The following is a 16,746-nucleotide window of genomic DNA, read 5'->3' on the forward strand; positions in this document are numbered from 1 at the left end:
CCATCTAAAAGTTTTCAATATACTGAACTGTTCAGGAACATGTTTCAAGAATAAAATGAATCATAAAGTCAAGCCATTACTTACCATTAAAAAAAATTTATGAATAAGAAAGAATAAACCCCTGAATTTCCCAAGACAGTTTTCTTCATTTTGCATCTCTTATCTACCTTTATTTTGGAATTATACTAATTTTGGCTGGAAGATAGGAAACACACACTTTCCATATGTCATTTTTTACTAAGAGGCTTTTGATAGAAACGAGAGAATTTTCCCTGTTTATTTGGATCAAACTATATTTTTCCATTTCTTTTTATCTACCCCCCAATCACTTTTCAGATTTTTGACATTGTTCCATGTATTGCTGCCGAAGAAAGTGATAGCCAAATCTTTTTCCTATATCTACAAATATTGGGGGCAATCACTGTACGATATTTTAAAGCAGAGAGTTCTTAACCTCTGGCCATGGATGTCCTGTACAATCATGGATTGGAACCTTTGAGACTGTATGTTGTATATGCATTTTTTTCCATGGAGAAGATCTAGGGTTAACATGAGCTCCTTAAAGGAGTCTGACCAAAAAAAAGGTTATGAGCCATTTTGTGCATGTATACATTTCTAGGGACACCTGTCCTCCAAAGAATATTAGGATTTAAATAGAGCATGAAAAAATGAGTAAAATAATTCAGAAAAAACCCTCCTGAATATAAAACAGGCAGAATCTGTAAAACAGAGTATTCCTTAAGAGGCTTTTAGTGACTGTTTCTTATAGAGGCATATGAGCATAAGCTGCATCGTCCTCTTCCATCGCTCATTCAAGCCACAGCATAGGTATTACATTTGCTGTTACTTTTCTGCTAGTACCAATTACATGACCAATTGTTTTGCAATAGTTCTTTTCTTCCATTCTAATAAGTAATCTTTGTTTATTCTCATAACATTTGGATTAAACTAACTTTGAGTAGATCTTCACACCTTACCAGGTCTCTTCTAGACATTACCAAGCCCTTCTAAAATGATGCTCTATTATGACAAATCTAGGCTATTTTAGAAGTTAATTATAGCCTAATTTGCTTTGTGGATAAGCATTTTATTATAAAATAAATCTTCTATCATAGCTTTTTAAAAAAAATCACAATGCCTCATTCTGTTTTTTTTTAAAGAAATAATTTTTTCTCAAATAATTACCTGCCATACACCAATACTGGCTGAAGGTTCTGAGAATGGGCGTTTGAAGACCCTGCACATTTTTAAGGCAACTGAATTAACTTCAGTGAGATTATTTAGCACAGCGAAGGCAGCTGCCAGTGGGTAAACACAGGAGAAAAGGCTCACATAACCAAACTGCAGGAATAACTCCAAGTAATCATCAAAGGTGCCCGAGTAAGTTCCCATTTCCTTTTCCAGAAGGACCTGTTCATATAATGTAGCATCTATGTCTGCCTTTAAAGCCTGCACCTTCCTCTTCACCTGCACATGCTGCTTCTTTTGGAACCAGTAAGAAAGAAGAGATTCTACAATTTGGTTAAGGATTTGAGGGGTAATCAGGAGAGTAGCCAAGCTCTGACGCAAAAGCTTCATATCCCTCAGGACAAAGGCAATGTAGAAGAGTGAGGCAAAGCAATTTAAAAAGTTGAACACTAACACTTTCAGAATTAGGTGATTCTGGTAGGCAGATTCCAATCTGTGATTCTCCCATGAAGTTAAAAACTCCCATGAAGATGAGAAACCAGTTATTTCCATTCTTGGATTCAAGGCAGAACAACCTGAAAAAATACCCATGAGGACCTAAAACAAAAGGATCTCCATGAACTATAGTCAGTATGGGTGTCTTTTTATCCATGCAGCATGTTATTTGTTTGTGGGAACAGATGGTCAGATTGTTTGCATCATCCTCATCATGAAAGAGAAATCTAAAATACGTGGCAAATCTTGCTTTGGTATCGGGGTAAAGTTTTGTGAACTACGCATGGTACTCCCCAGCTTCACACATGGACAGCAGGATTCCCTTTTTTGCAGCTGCCCAAATGAATAGAATAAGTCTTTCTGCCAACTGTACTCTTTGCACATTGTGTAGCAATTGCCAGATCACATCAGTGCACTTGGTCAAATTCTTCCCTGGACTGTGTGCCCGTGGCAGATATCAAAGGGTTCTGATATGGTTGCTTTTATTGAATGTGCAAGAGTGAGTACTGAGTTTGCTCTCCACACACCTGGCTGATTCTGTCTCCAGCCTGGCAGCATCTCACTCTGGGCCTCTGTAATACACTTTCAGACTGTTTGACCCCCTGGTACTGCGCATGGTGGAGGTCTGCACAGGTGTGAAACGCATGCTTTCCTCTTTAAGAGAGGAAATAATTGATACAGAAAGCCATTAACCTTCCACATTTTATCACTGTCACTAAATAATTGCTGAAAAAGGAGGGATTCAAAGAAAGAAATTAATTTGGGAATAAGGTTGTTAATTATGCATTGGTTCAATTGGCCCTTTTTTGGATGAATGTAAAAAGAAGACCTAAAAATGCTTTCATTGGTTGGAATACCTCGTGCAGGTGATAATAGCACTTAGTTAAATTTCTAATTCTTAAAACACCAAATACATTGTGGGCTCTGTCTCAGAAACAAATCTCCTTTTATTAGACACCAACAATACCTGAGTGCTAGATGTTAGATGAATTATTAAAGACTAAGTCTGAGTACTTTCATTAGATGCATAAATGATACTATTATTTTCATCTTAATGAATGAACATTTGGAGTTAAAAATGAATAACACAGTTTTAAGAAGTGTATGATTAATGATTATTTTCTGGCACCCAAGATTGTATTTTTGTCTCAGCTTGTGATTAATTTTGTAGTTGCTAGAATATATGTTTTCTTAGAATAATTTTAATTACAGCACCTTGATCACACTTGAAATTTTATTACATCTTTGTAGATTGTCAAATGACATGGAGGAAGTTGACAAATATTGTAGCAGTGCATACACAATGGAATCTGATGGAGTGCCTTAAATGCCATAGCATAGAAAAATGGAGTACTTTATACTAAGAAGTGCTCATGCAATCTATAAAAATCTAGAAGGAATCAGAGTAGGTGAGAGTTCTGGAAACTATCCTATTAGAAGAATGGTTGAAGAACTTATATTCTTTAGCTAAGGTATTGAAGACTAGCTAGTGACCTAGCAGTTATTTGCAATTCTTTGAAGGGCTGTTACGTAGACAGGAAAACAAAATTATTTCATGTATTCCAGAAGGCATAAGAGGGATCCATCAATGGGATTTACAAAACGGAAAAACAAACAAAACCCCAAACATTCTAACAACGCAACTTGTCTAACAGTGAAACATACATTTTTGTGAGGCAGCAAAAATCCCATTGCTGGAGGTGTACAGGCAGAAGCCTATGCCAAGAGAGCTAGGATGGGATCCTTGAACCTACTCAGAGGTTAGAGTTCCTCCAGGCAGCCTTAACATGCTAAAACGTCCTGAAGGAATTTTTACATTTAGGCAGATTTTGCTTTAAGGTACATCATCACAAGTAAAGAAATGAATAACTGCAAAGCAAAAAGAATACAGATCCATTTAAGGTAACTTTGGTACTGTGTCAGGATCAAGGAATCCTGTCCTCTCTCAATGGCATGCTTGTTTTCAGAGACCTTTTGTTGGGATTAATTCATCTAGAAAATGCATTTTACATACAGGTATTAAGGAATGTGGTGAGTTACTGGTACTGGGTACGGAAGAGAGAGCTCTAATCCTAACATCGCTAATTCTCTGGGGGACTCTGGATAAGTCGCTTTTCTGTAACAGTTTCCTCATCCATAAAATGAGGAATACTTTTGTCATGGGGATTTCTGTGAGGAGTAGATAAAGACTCCGTTCGAGAAAAATGCAACATAAATACAAAGTATTCCACCAGCCAGACTAGGGTAAATTAAAATGATCTTTTTTTCAAAAAATATACATTAACTCCTTCAGGTCTACACAGTATTGATGTATGTGGGGCATACAGGAACTTCTATTTACTTAAAAGAGTTCCAGGGATCAGGAAAGCAGAATGCAATTTCCTACAAATCAGATATATTCTTTAGCAGAAAGAAGACTAAAAACACAGAGTTTGATGTAATTGAATTATGCAAATATATTTAAATCATGAAAACTGCAAAAAAAAAATGGCATTTTATCCAAAAAAAAAGAAAAAAGAAAAAAAAGTGAAAACACCCACTTTGGTGAGTCTCAAGTTTTTAGTTTAAAAAATAAGTGGACACTGAGGTATTTTATCATAGTCTCCTCTTCTGTTTGATATTTAAAACAGTGTATGATTTCTCTGCCTAACTTCTCCTTTTAGCTGTTATTGCTCTCTCCATCTCTGCTGTATCACATGCAGGAATGGTTCCTGATTGTGCACACAGCTGGGCACCTGACCTGAAGAAGGTAGCGATCCATGCTGGCTGGTGACCCATATATATGGTCACCTTGAAGGCTCTGCCCCATGGGAACAATGGTCGTTATCTAAGTCAGGTAGACTGCTCTCTCTGGAATATGGACTGGGAAAAGAGTAGATGGAAAGAGAGCAGTCCAGAGTAGATATATACAGAGAAACACAACAGTCTTGAGAAACGAAGCCATGTTGACTGTGAACAAGAGTCAGAGACAGTAATTAGTTCCTACAGCTGCTTCCATCCCCTGAACACTTTTTCAGTTCCAGTTATCCACAAGTTTTCTTACGATGAGCCCTTGCCACCCAAGGTGCCCTGATTATGCCTATGTCCCAGCATGTCCTCAGCATGGTTGGGAATTTTCTTCATCGTTTCAAACTGCAAAGCCCATGTTACTTATCTTTTTTCTAGACTAAGTTTTCAGAAATTTCACATGCCAAGTTTATTCATTTCTCATTTCTTTTGTTCATCATCATATTAGGTATTAGTTTTGAATGAATATTTCTTATTGAGTTCTATAATTCTAATTGTATACTGTATAAGACTTTCTTTTGGGATGAAGCAGAGAAACATGCTTGAGTAATTTTGATAAAAAGTTTCATTCTTTTTTTTGCTGATGTAGTTTCTATATTCCCACCTTAGCCCTTGGCTGGTGAATAGGACCAATAGTCACAAAGTGGACTATACTGCTAAAATTAGCCTTAGTAGTTCCTCTCATGCCTGCCAGTCTGTTTATATAGGGAAGCCTTTACTGATACTTGTAAATTAAATTTCAGTAGACAGTCTGCCTATTTTCCTATTCTACATAAGACAAGTTAAGTTGAATAAGTTAATTGTTACTACCAAGGACTAAAGAGTGGTCTCTTGTTTAAACAAGCTAGGATTTTCCCTCCTTTTTTCTCTCTATATTTTAAAATATAATATAATTTATTTTTTAGAGCAGTTTTAGTTCTAGAGCCTTTTTTTTTTTTTTTTTGGTTTATTTGTTTTTGTTTTTTTTGCGGTAAGCGGGCCTCTCACTGTTGTGGCCTCTCCCGTTGCGGAGCACAGGCTCCGGACGCACAGGCTCAGCGGCCATGTTTCACAGGCCCAGCCGCTCCGCAGCATGTGGGATCTTCCCAGACCGGGTCACGAACCCGTGTCTCCTGCATCGGCAGGCAGACTCTCAACCACTGCGCCACCAGGGAAGCCCTAGAGCCGTTTTTTGTTTGTTTGTTTTTTAGCTCTCTGGATGTCTGTTCAAACTGAGTTGGCTGAGATGCAGGCTAGGTCAGTTTGGATAGATGGTGGGGGGCTGGCAAGGCCTGGGATGCCTCTGCAGACCTGGAACTGTGCTGAAACTGGCACGCTGGGATCTTGGTTGTGGAGAGCGATTTGGCTCAGAAGGTGCAGGGAGGACCCCACACTTGTAGTCTGTTTGCAACATAAAGTCTGGGCTGGAGAGCATGACTGGAAAAGAAGGGAAGACTAAGAGGATAACTAAAAACATCTTGTCGAGTGTTGTCAATGTCCACAGGTTTTAACTACATGGAGTACCTACATGTGGTAGGTTAGAGGCCACAGAATGGTAGGATGGGCTAAATTTGACAAGAATTCAGTTTTCTTTCAATGATGTAAAATAAGGGAATATTTAAACACTAAAAAGTCAATGTTTAAAAACTGGGAAATTTCAAGTTAAGATTTGTATTTGCAGTCTCTCTAGACTGAAGATGAAATGTCTGGCAGCACTTAACCCTCTTCCCCGCATGACAGCTATTGGTCGGAGCCGAGTGACCTCTGGCTCTTTAGACAGGGCATACGTGATCCTCGTTTAAGCTATCTGATTTCTATCAACATTGGAATTTACCAACCTCGATGCTAAATGCTTTATGTATATTAATTAAATTCATACCCACAACCTAGTGATGACAGTATTATCCTTATTTTATACACAAGCAAGCTAAGAGTCAGAGATGTTAAATATCTTGACCAACTAAGGTCACACAAAACTAGTTAAGTAGCAGAGTAATAATTTGAATTCAGGGGTGTCAAACTCTGTTTTCTCTAGTACAAAATACTGCCTTTAGTATTAATTGTATGATTGTTTGGACTGAAAATGTCATTTTCTTAATTGTGACTTTGAAAGTGTGGAGTATTTTAAAGCCATATATGTTAGTTTTCTATTTCTGTAGCAAATTACCACAAATTTAATGGCTTAAAGCAACACAGATTTATTCACTTACAGTTCTGTAAGTCAGAAGTCTAAGACAGGCTGCATTCCTTCTGGAGGCTTTAGGAGAGAATCTGTTTCCTCATCTTTTCCAGCTTGTAGAGGCTGCCTGAATTCCTTGGTTCATGGTCCCTTCCCCCATCTTCAGAATGCATCAATCCAACCTCTGCTTCCATCATCCCATCTCCTTCTTCTGCCTTTGGCCCTTTTGTCTTCTTCTTATAAAGACCCTTTGACTACATTGAGGGCCCCTGGATAATGCAGAATAATCTTACCATCTCGAGATCTTTAATATAATCACATCAGCAATTTTTTCCCATGTAAGGTAACAAATTCATAGGTTTGGGGAGTTGGGGTATGGATACCTTGAGGGGCATTATTGAGCTTACCAAGCCATACAAGTTATGGGCACCAAACTTTGATCCACTTCCACACAAATAGAGTCACTTTATGGCATCATAAATCACTAGGTAAGTCATTTACATATCCTATGCTGGTACCAAAACATTAATTTAAAGAAACATTTAATGTAATATAAGTGAAGTGGAAGCCTAAGAAAAATGATTGTAATCAAAAGAGGACTTTAGTAAGTTATCTTTATTTGAATCAAAAATATGTTGCGCTCTTCATTTCTATGGCAGATATAAATTAAACCAGGCTCTGCAGAAGATAAGAGTTCTATAATCAGAAATCAACATCTGCAGATATTATGACATTGCACCTGCATGTTTTGAAGTGAAGAACACAGAAATACCAACCATGTATAAGAGGCTATATTTAAACAGTAATAATTTTGCTTTTTCAAAACAAAATATCTCAAATATAACTGTTATTCCTATTAAAGTTTCTGAAGACATGCTAAGTCTGCAAATTTAAATGAAACTATTTTTTTTTTCCTTCCCACTCAAATAGCTCCTCTATTAAATGAAGTTTCCATGAAAGAGCTTTTATTACCAGCCAGGAAATATTAAGATTACAAACACACTTTGAATAGAGTATAACAAGAATAAGAATAAACTTGTAATCCCAAAGATGTGATTCTTGGTTTCATGTCGTCAAGGTTGTATTTTTATGTGAGAACTACAGATTTGAAACCATCACTATTATAAAATAACTCATAATATTAAAATCCCATCAAAAAATAAAGTACTTAGGAATGAACCTGATCAAGGGGGTGAAAGACTTATATGCTGAGAACTATAAAACATTGATAAATGAAATTGAAAGTGATTTAAAGAAATGGAAAGATATATCATCCTCTTGGACTGGAAGAATTAACATTGTTAAAATGGCCATATTACCCAAAGCAACCTACAGATTTAGTGTGATCACTATCAAATTACTCATGACATTTTTCACAGAACTAGAACAAATAATCCTAAAATTTATATGGAACCATAAAAGACCCAGAAGAGCCAAAGCAATCTTGAGGAAAAAGAACAAAGCAGGAGGCATAACCCTCCCAGACTTTAGACAATACTACAAAGCTACAGTAATCAAAACAGTGTGGTATTGGTACAAAAACAGACATATGAATCAATGGAACAGAAGAGAGCCCAGAAATAAACCCACACACCTACAATCAATTAATCATCCACAAAGGAGACAAGAATATACACTGGAGAAAAGACAGTCTCTTCAGCTAGTAATATTGGGAAAATTGGACAGCTGTATGTAAATCAGTGAAGTTAGAACGTAACATCACACCATGAACAAAAATAAACTCAAAATGGTTTAAAGAGTTAAATATAGACACAACACTTTAAAACTCCTAGAATAGAACATAGGCAAAACATTCTCTGACAAAAATCGTACCAATGTTTTCTTCGGTCAGGCTCCCAAGGCAATAGAAATAACAAAAATAAACAAATGGAACCAAATCAAACTTTTATACAGCAAAGGAAACCATAAACAAAACAAAAAGACAACCTACAAGACTGGGAGAAAATACTTGTAAACAATGTGACTGACAAGGGCTTAATTTCAAAAATATACAAACAGCTCATACAACTCAATAATGAAAAAACAAACAACCCAATCAAAAAATAGGCAGAAGACCTAAATAGACATTTCACCAAAGAAGGCATACAGATAGCCAATAGACACACAGAAAGATGCTCAACATTGTTAATTATTAGAGAAATGCAAATCAAAATACAATGAGGTATCACCTCACACAAGTTAGAATGGCCACCATTTAAAGGTCTACAAATAACAAATGCTGGAGAGGGTGTAGAGAAAAGGGAAAACCCTCCTACACTGTTGGTGGGAATGTAAATTGATGCAGCCACTATCGAGACCAGTATGGAGGTTCCTTAGAAAACTAAAAATAGAATCACCATATGATCCAGCAATTTTGGAAATAATGAAAACACTAATTCAAAAAGATACATGCACGCCCTAATGTTCACAGCAGCACTTTTAACAGTAGCCAAGACATGGAAGCAACTTAAATGTCTACAGATGAATGGATAAAGAAGATGTGGTATATATACACAATGGAATACAGCTCAGCCATAAAAAAGAATGAAATAATGTCATTTGCAGCAATATGGAGGGACCTAGAGATTACCATATTAAGTGAAGTAAGTCAGAAAGAGAAAGACAAATACCGTATGGTATCACTTATATGTGGAATCTAAAATATGACATAAATAAACTTACTTACAAAACAGAAACAGACTTACAGACTCAGAAAACAAACTTATGGTTACCAAAGGGGTAAAGGGCTGTGGGAGGGATAAATTAGGTGTTCAGGATTAGCAGATATAAAATACTGTATATAAAATTGATATATAACAAGGTCCTACTGTATAACACAGGGAACTATATTCAATATCCTGTGATAAACCATAATGGAAAAGAATATGAAATATTCTTTATTTTTGTATAAATATGTATAACTGTATCACTTTTCTGTACACTAGCAACTAACACTACATTGTAAATCGACTATATGTCAATAAAAAAATTAAAATAACTCAAAATAAAACAGAATTATAGTTTGAATTATCTTGACAATTCTGTGCTTTTTTCTTCCTTTGGATATGCAGAGTTGATTTCTACTGTAGGGTGTTTCTCTCTTCCTCAATACCTCCATTTGTTAACCAACAGTTCATTGTATGCAATGAAAATTCTTATATGATCTACAGAAGAACCTTCTACTCCTTTTGAAAAATTTGAAGATTAAATAATGCTATTGATAAAAAGATGTCAAGAGCTGGAGAGGGTGTGGAGAAAAGGGAACCTCCTACACTGTTGGTGGGAATGTCAGTTGGTGCAGCCACTGTACAAAACAGTATGGAGATTCCTCAGCAAACTAAAAATAGAATTACCATTTGATTCAGCAATCCCACTCCTGGGCATATATCCAGACAAAACTATAATTCAAAAATATATATGCACCCCTATGTTTATAGCATTATTCACAATAGCCAAGACATGAAAAAAACCTAAATGTCCATTGACAGATGAATGGATAAGGAAGATGTGGTACATATATACAATGGAATACTACTCAGCCATAAAAAGAACCAAATAATGCCATTTATAGCAACATGGAGGGACCTAGACATTATCTTACTAAGTGAAGTAAGTCAGAAAGAGAAAGACAAATAGCATATGATATCACTTATATGTGAAATCTAAAGTATGACACAAATGAGCCTATCTATGAAACAGAAACAGAATCAGAGACATAGAGAATAGACTGGTGGTTGCCAATGGGGAGGGAATGGGAGAGGGATGGATTGGGAGTTTGGGATTAGCAGATGCAAACTGGTATATATAGAATGGATAAACAAGGTCCTACTGCATAGCACGGGGAACTATATTCAATATCTTATAAACCATAAAGGAAAATAATATGAAAAAGAATGTATATATATATGTATATACATGTATATATATATATACATGTATATATATATATATCTCTCTGAGTCACTTTGCCGTACAGCAGTAATTAACACAACATTGTAAATCAACTATACTCCAATAAAAAAATAAAAAAGAGAAAGAGACAACAGGAATCAGAGACTACAAGTATAGATAGCTATTTCAAGCAGTCTTACTCTAAAGGAGAATATGGGAATGAGGCAATAGCCAAAGAGGAAGTGGAATCAAGGGAGGTGTCTTTTGGTTGATGTTTTGTTTTTGTTGAAGTGGGAGGGAAAAAAATGTCAAGAACACATTTTTTTTATTATATCCTCTTGGTATAGGAGTCTTACTATCTGTGGAAGTAACAGTTCTGTGTGTGAACTTTTATCAGAAATGGAGGCTTTATGATTATTAAATGCTTCTCTTTCAGTGATACATCATTGTAAACATTTTAAATCAGATAATCTAACAATTGAAGAGCCTAGCTTTAGTAATCAGTTAGGAGGTAGTATTAAACTGCATTCATGTTGAAAAACATTGCAGAACATTTACTTTGTTTTTCTTTCTCCTCAAGTAAGTAAATGATGACTGTTTAGAAGACACTATTTTGCTGTCTTCTTGGCTGAGATGAAAATGCAAAAGAAAGTGAAAAAACCCAGCTGATCTCTATAGACACAGTAAGTATTCTCTACATTCTAATCAGAACAATAAAAACCTAGATTTGTACTTCCAAATAAATAAGTAAATAAATAAATAAATAAAATCAAGAAAACTAAAGTGAATTTTCTTCCCTTGTTTTTAAAAATATATTGTTGAAAGCGGGTAGAGAGGAGATCATGAAAATAGAAGTATGAATTATTTACAAAACTATATCTGTATCTTTATAATGTTACCCTCCAAACTGGGAACATATTAATTTCCTCCAGTTATTCAAGATTATTCTACATTTCTCTGTTAAATTGTTATTTTCTTCACATAGATTCTTTGTTTTTCTTTTAAATAAGAGCAGTCAAGTATAATGACAATGGGACCATTTCTTCAGCATTTGATCGTAGGGATATTCCTATAGAGGAATTTGTTTACTTACAACCTTTCTTGTGATTTGCTTCTTTATTTACAATCTTGCCTGTAATTTTCACGTGTTTCTTATTTTTCCTCCTTAGAGATAGAAATTCTGGCTAGCAAAAACTCAATTGTGCTTCAGCTCCAAAATTTGTTCTAGTAAAAATTATCATACATCTACCTTTGTCTAATAGATGAAAAGCAAAAACATTTACTCTAGTTTTGTAACAATAATTGTATGTTTTCATTATTTAACAGTAGCATATTCTGTTCTAGTGATTCTTCTATCATTTTTATGTTTTATTGGTGATAATGTAGTGTTAATACTCAGGAGAAATAGGAGAGGAGCTGGTAATAGATTTCATTAGATCCTACCAAATCAGATGAAGTAATTTAGATTTTGTCCTGCAGGCAATATTGGGCACTTAAGGCTCTTTAGAAGAGACTAACAGAGACGTGAGATCAAAATAATGATTAATGGAAACTAATCTGCTAATACTGTTGGGGCTGGATGAAAAGGGGAGAGATTGGGTGAAAGAGTCCTAATCAGAAGAGATCACTTAGAGCCTGGGAGTCATGTAAGCATGAGTTACTAATAAGGATGGCATTAATGGTGGAATTGGAAACGAATGAAGTGGGTTTGAGGGCCATTATGAAAGGAGATCTGGTGACTAATTTCCTTTATAGAACAGCCTAGATAGAGGAATAAACATGAATTAGGTTTTGAGAGACTGAAAAAATAATAGAACCAGGAATAGAAATAAATCAGGAGAGGGCGCTTAGTTGAAGGGGAAGATAAGGAATTAAATTTTGGACATGCTTTCTTTAGGATGGCAGCAGAACATACAGGTATATTTGTCCAGTGGTTACTTGGAAAATATTGGACAGGGTCTTAAAAAAGAAATTGGTCTGATATGAATTTGGAATCATCAATGTAGAAGTGAATGTGGTAGCCCTAGGAGTAGATAAGATTTCTAATGGAGTTTCAAGGGCGAAGAGAACAGAACCTTTAAACATGTATAACCCACATCTATTTTAATGTTTTTATAACACTTACCTGAAATTTCATTGTTCGCTATACACTTATGTTAACACAAATTTGGCCCATATTCTTTACCACTGTATCTCCAACCCACAGAACAGGGCCTCGCATGTGGTAGGTGACAAAAAAGCGTCTATTGAATAACTGACTGAATGAAGAAATAATTTTTATAAATATCCAGATCTTCAAATAATCTCAAGTGTGACCCTACATAATTTACCTAGTCAAGGACAGGTGTTTCATCAGACAATACATTTCAGAGAAATATACATTTTACTTTTTAGGTTTTTTTTCTGCAGATTTGGGTTCTTACCTTGAATTTTGGTGTATGACTCTTCAGCTGAAACTGGAGGCATCTTGGTTTTGAGAGATTTCTTTTCATTTTTGTTTTCTCCCTTTGAGAAAAAAATAGAGATAGGACATGTGATTTTACATAAAATGAAGTTGAATGTAAAATATAAGAGTTTTTCATTCCATAATCAAGCCAGTCATTAACATTGATCATTTGTTTATGATATACTAAAAATGATAATTCTTGCACTTAAATGAATGTTCTTGGCTCTATTATTGAATAATCAACTTCAATCTCCACAGTTTGTTGACCACAGTCTGTTTTTTTCACTGTGGTTGCTGCATCTCCCAGGCACATGTTTCTCCCAGTTCTGGTTCTAACTTCCTACAGCCTGGTTCTAACTTCCTACAGCCATAGCATTGGTCCCAGTCTAGGTCTTTAGAGGTAGAATGTAAAATGATGGAAAGAAGAAAGTACCTTGGTGTCTTTACTCATAGCTCTCTTCCTTTTACATTCCATGATTTCATTTGCATCTATCTCATCATTTATCTTAACATTTAAGCTTTCCTTTGAAATGTAAGTATATCTCACTGGATGTGGCCAGTGTATACCTGAAGATTTTCCCATGGGGACAGGGTAAAATAAGATATAAGGTTAGAGCATAGAAAGTTTGGCTCCCAAGCTGCTCACAGCTGCATAGGGGGAACAAACACACACCAGTGCAACTGACATGAAATGTTATCAGTGATGACACAATGTTAGTAGATGCTAGGGGTGGGGCATAAAGGGGAGTGGTCAGTTCTTCTGGAGTTGAAGGTAAAGGAAGGACACTATTCAAAAGGAAGTGACTTCTGAATTTACAAATCAAGATGAGATTTTTGTTTTCCAGATGGACAAGGCATGGGAAATATTACAGGCAGTGGACGTATGTTTAGCAAAAGCCTAAGATGTATGTAGGTGAAGGGAGACTACAGAAGTGCTTGGAAGGGAAAAAGGGTGAGAAGATGAGGCTAGTGAAGTAGGAAGGGATTTTGAGAGTCTTTTAAGCCTTGATGTGAAGTTTGACATTATTTTCAGACACTGTATGTCAGAAACATTTTAAACTGGAAAGCAAATTGATCAGATGATTTAATTTAAGACTCATATGTGTTAGGCAAGGCAGGTATTATTATTCTTATATTATTGAATAGGAAATTGATTAAGTGGTTAGAAAAGTATGGATCCCTGGATAGATTATGAAGTAGTGATAAAGCCTTCTGACTTCAATCAAATACTTTTACATCATGTTATTCAGAAACATTTCCATCATAGTTTTATTGTACATAAATGTAGTTTTATGTGAATAGTGTCTTATTCTGGAGTATGAGAGAGAGTTTGTACTAGTCTGAGTTTGCAGTTTTTGATTTCATGGTTATTGACAAATTTGAATTACATATGATATTTTGGTTTGAGAATTAACTATTTAAATGACACTTAAAATACAATGTAAATTGATTTATTCATTCATAGATTTTTATAGGACTCAAATAATCGATTTGTATTTCAGAAATATGTTGTTTAAATGTCATTTTAAAAGGTTATATTCTGTAGATGAAAAGAGGGTTTTAACTTTGTGTCATTTTTAACATTTAGCATATTTGAAACTGGAGAAAAACTATTTTTCTTTTACCAACATGTTACTGGAAAGAGTAGTTGCAAATAATTCCCCAGTATGACTTTTAAGATATGTGATGCCAGCAGACTTCCAGATTAACATCCACAAATTATGGCTGTCAGGAATGGCACAGGATGTGTCTAAGAGCTGCCCTACTTGTGTCTAGTCTGAGTAGCTCTCCAATATTAATGTTTCTGAAGGAAAGACAACTCTCTAAGGAGTTTCTGCTCATTTTGCCTTCTGTTTTGTATCAATATAACCTAGTGATTTAGCTCTCAGGAACTAAAGTCAGATAGAACAGGGTTCTGATCCAGACTCTGCGATTTGTAAGTTGTGCGTAAGTAGCAAATTATAACAGGGCCCATGAGAATTCAATACAGCAGTGCTTGGAAAGGGATAGCACCTTGCTTGGTACATAGTAATTGCTGTTAGCTACTATGTTCTCCAAGAGAATAATGTATTAGCTATTTTTATGTGCTCTGCAGGAAAATAATCATGATGGTAAGTTGGCATACATCACTGTAATGACTTTCCCAGAGAAAAACACAAGGCTAGTTGAAGGGAAGTACCCAGCTCAACATTTGTGATAGTCTATAAGTTTTTAAACATATAAGTAACTTTTAAAGTATGAGATTATTTATTTTGACACAAGTATTAGAAAAGTCAAGGGCACTCTCATAAAGAACATTCTCCACTTCTTTCCACTGCAGAAACAGTCAATGTTAATCAGAAAAGGAAGGCAAATTTTCTAGGGCCAACATTAGGTAATCTCGGTATTTTTTATACTCTAGGCTCATTTAAACCTGAATCATTAGACCATGCTATGCTAGTCCCTGAGGTACCTTCCTGTTTGTATTTGACATCTCTCATCCAGTTCTCCTAGATGTGAAAATAATTCTTGCTCTAAAAATCTTACATAGTGCTTTTAGGTAAATCTAGTGAGCAATTCATGAAAATTGTTCTATAAATAGCTGTAAGTGAATATTGATCATATAATTACCATTTGGACTTAAATCTGTCATAAGAACACAAATTATTAATAATGATGATGATAATAATTACCACTTAGGAATTCCCTACTATATGCTTTATCTATACTGTCTCTAGTTTGTATACCAAGGCTACAAAGCAGGTATCATCCTCATTTTATAGATGAACAGACTTAGAACTTGTGCAAATATTTGTCCAGAGAAGGGTTCCTCCACTTTGGCAATATTAAAAGTTTGAACTGGATAATTCTATGTTGTAAAGGGCTCTCCTGTTCATTCTAGGACATTTAACAGCATTTCTGGCCTTTCCCCTTTAGATGACAGTAACTTCCCTACCCCTGGGCTGTGACAACCAAAAATATCTTCAGACGTTGCTGATTGTCCTGAGTGCAAACTACTCCCTATTGAGAACTCCTGGTCTAGAGAAATTACTGTTAAAATGCAGTTTCTTAAGACCAGGATGTTTGACATTCTCTGTTGGAACTAGATCATATAACCAGTTTAATATTTGAGAAATGATTTCATTTTGGATGATGGTAGAAGTGAAAATCAGCAAGGAGAAGTCTTACTTTGCTTTTCCAAATCATAATAGGGTCTTCTAAACATTTATTATTCCATTCTAAAGCCAATATATGCAGTATGTATAAAATGATAAGGATAAACCCCAAAGACAAAGAGTCCATGACCCAGATGGTAGCAAGTAAAACTGCAGAGAAATCACACATCATAGTGTTTATTCAAATTCCTCCCCAGACAAGAAATGATGAGAATCAAGACTGATTTAGGGATGTGGGGAGCATACCTGTCTCGTGGGTTGCTGTGACTTGCTGCTTGGATCAGAACCTTGTTTATTCTCATCGCTCCCATCACTAGGCTTCACCTTGTTGAATCTTATTGTCAGGGATTTAAACATCTTTAAGGTGGTTCTGAAAACTTCTGTTTTTATGACTCTGTGTCTGGAGGTAGAGAAATGTACTTTGTTTTTCTTTTCATTAGTAGACAAGCCAATTAGTTGCTTAATCAGGATTTCGTTCTGGTTAATTCCTAGAGGCAACTCTCTAGCTAGTCAGGGCTTTGGCTTAAAAGCAGCAAATTACTTCTGCTTGGATGATTTGAATTCTGTTTATGAACTTTAGAGAGTCAAAATACCCCTGTGAATAACTTATAAGTGAGAATTAAACA

At 35.5% G+C, this 16,746-nt stretch overlaps 1 protein-coding gene across 1 annotated transcript in view; it reads right to left on the reverse strand.

Moving 5' to 3' along the window:
• The window catches only part of CNGB3 (cyclic nucleotide gated channel subunit beta 3), a 139,170-nt gene extending 122,693 nt beyond the window's left edge, over positions 1 to 16,477 (reverse strand). The window contains exons 1-2 of the mRNA XM_060035259.1: positions 16,367 to 16,477; positions 12,943 to 13,024 (exon numbers count right to left, since the gene is read on the reverse strand). Coding sequence (XP_059891242.1) covers positions 12,943 to 13,024; positions 16,367 to 16,477 — 193 coding nt within the window. The remainder of the gene's footprint in view (positions 1 to 12,942; positions 13,025 to 16,366) is intronic.
• Between the last annotated feature and the right edge of the window lie 269 nt (positions 16,478 to 16,746).

The sequence above is a fragment of the Delphinus delphis genome, chromosome 17, assembly GCF_949987515.2.
Source record: "Delphinus delphis chromosome 17, mDelDel1.2, whole genome shotgun sequence".
NCBI classification, from domain to species: Eukaryota; Metazoa; Chordata; class Mammalia; order Artiodactyla; family Delphinidae; genus Delphinus; species Delphinus delphis.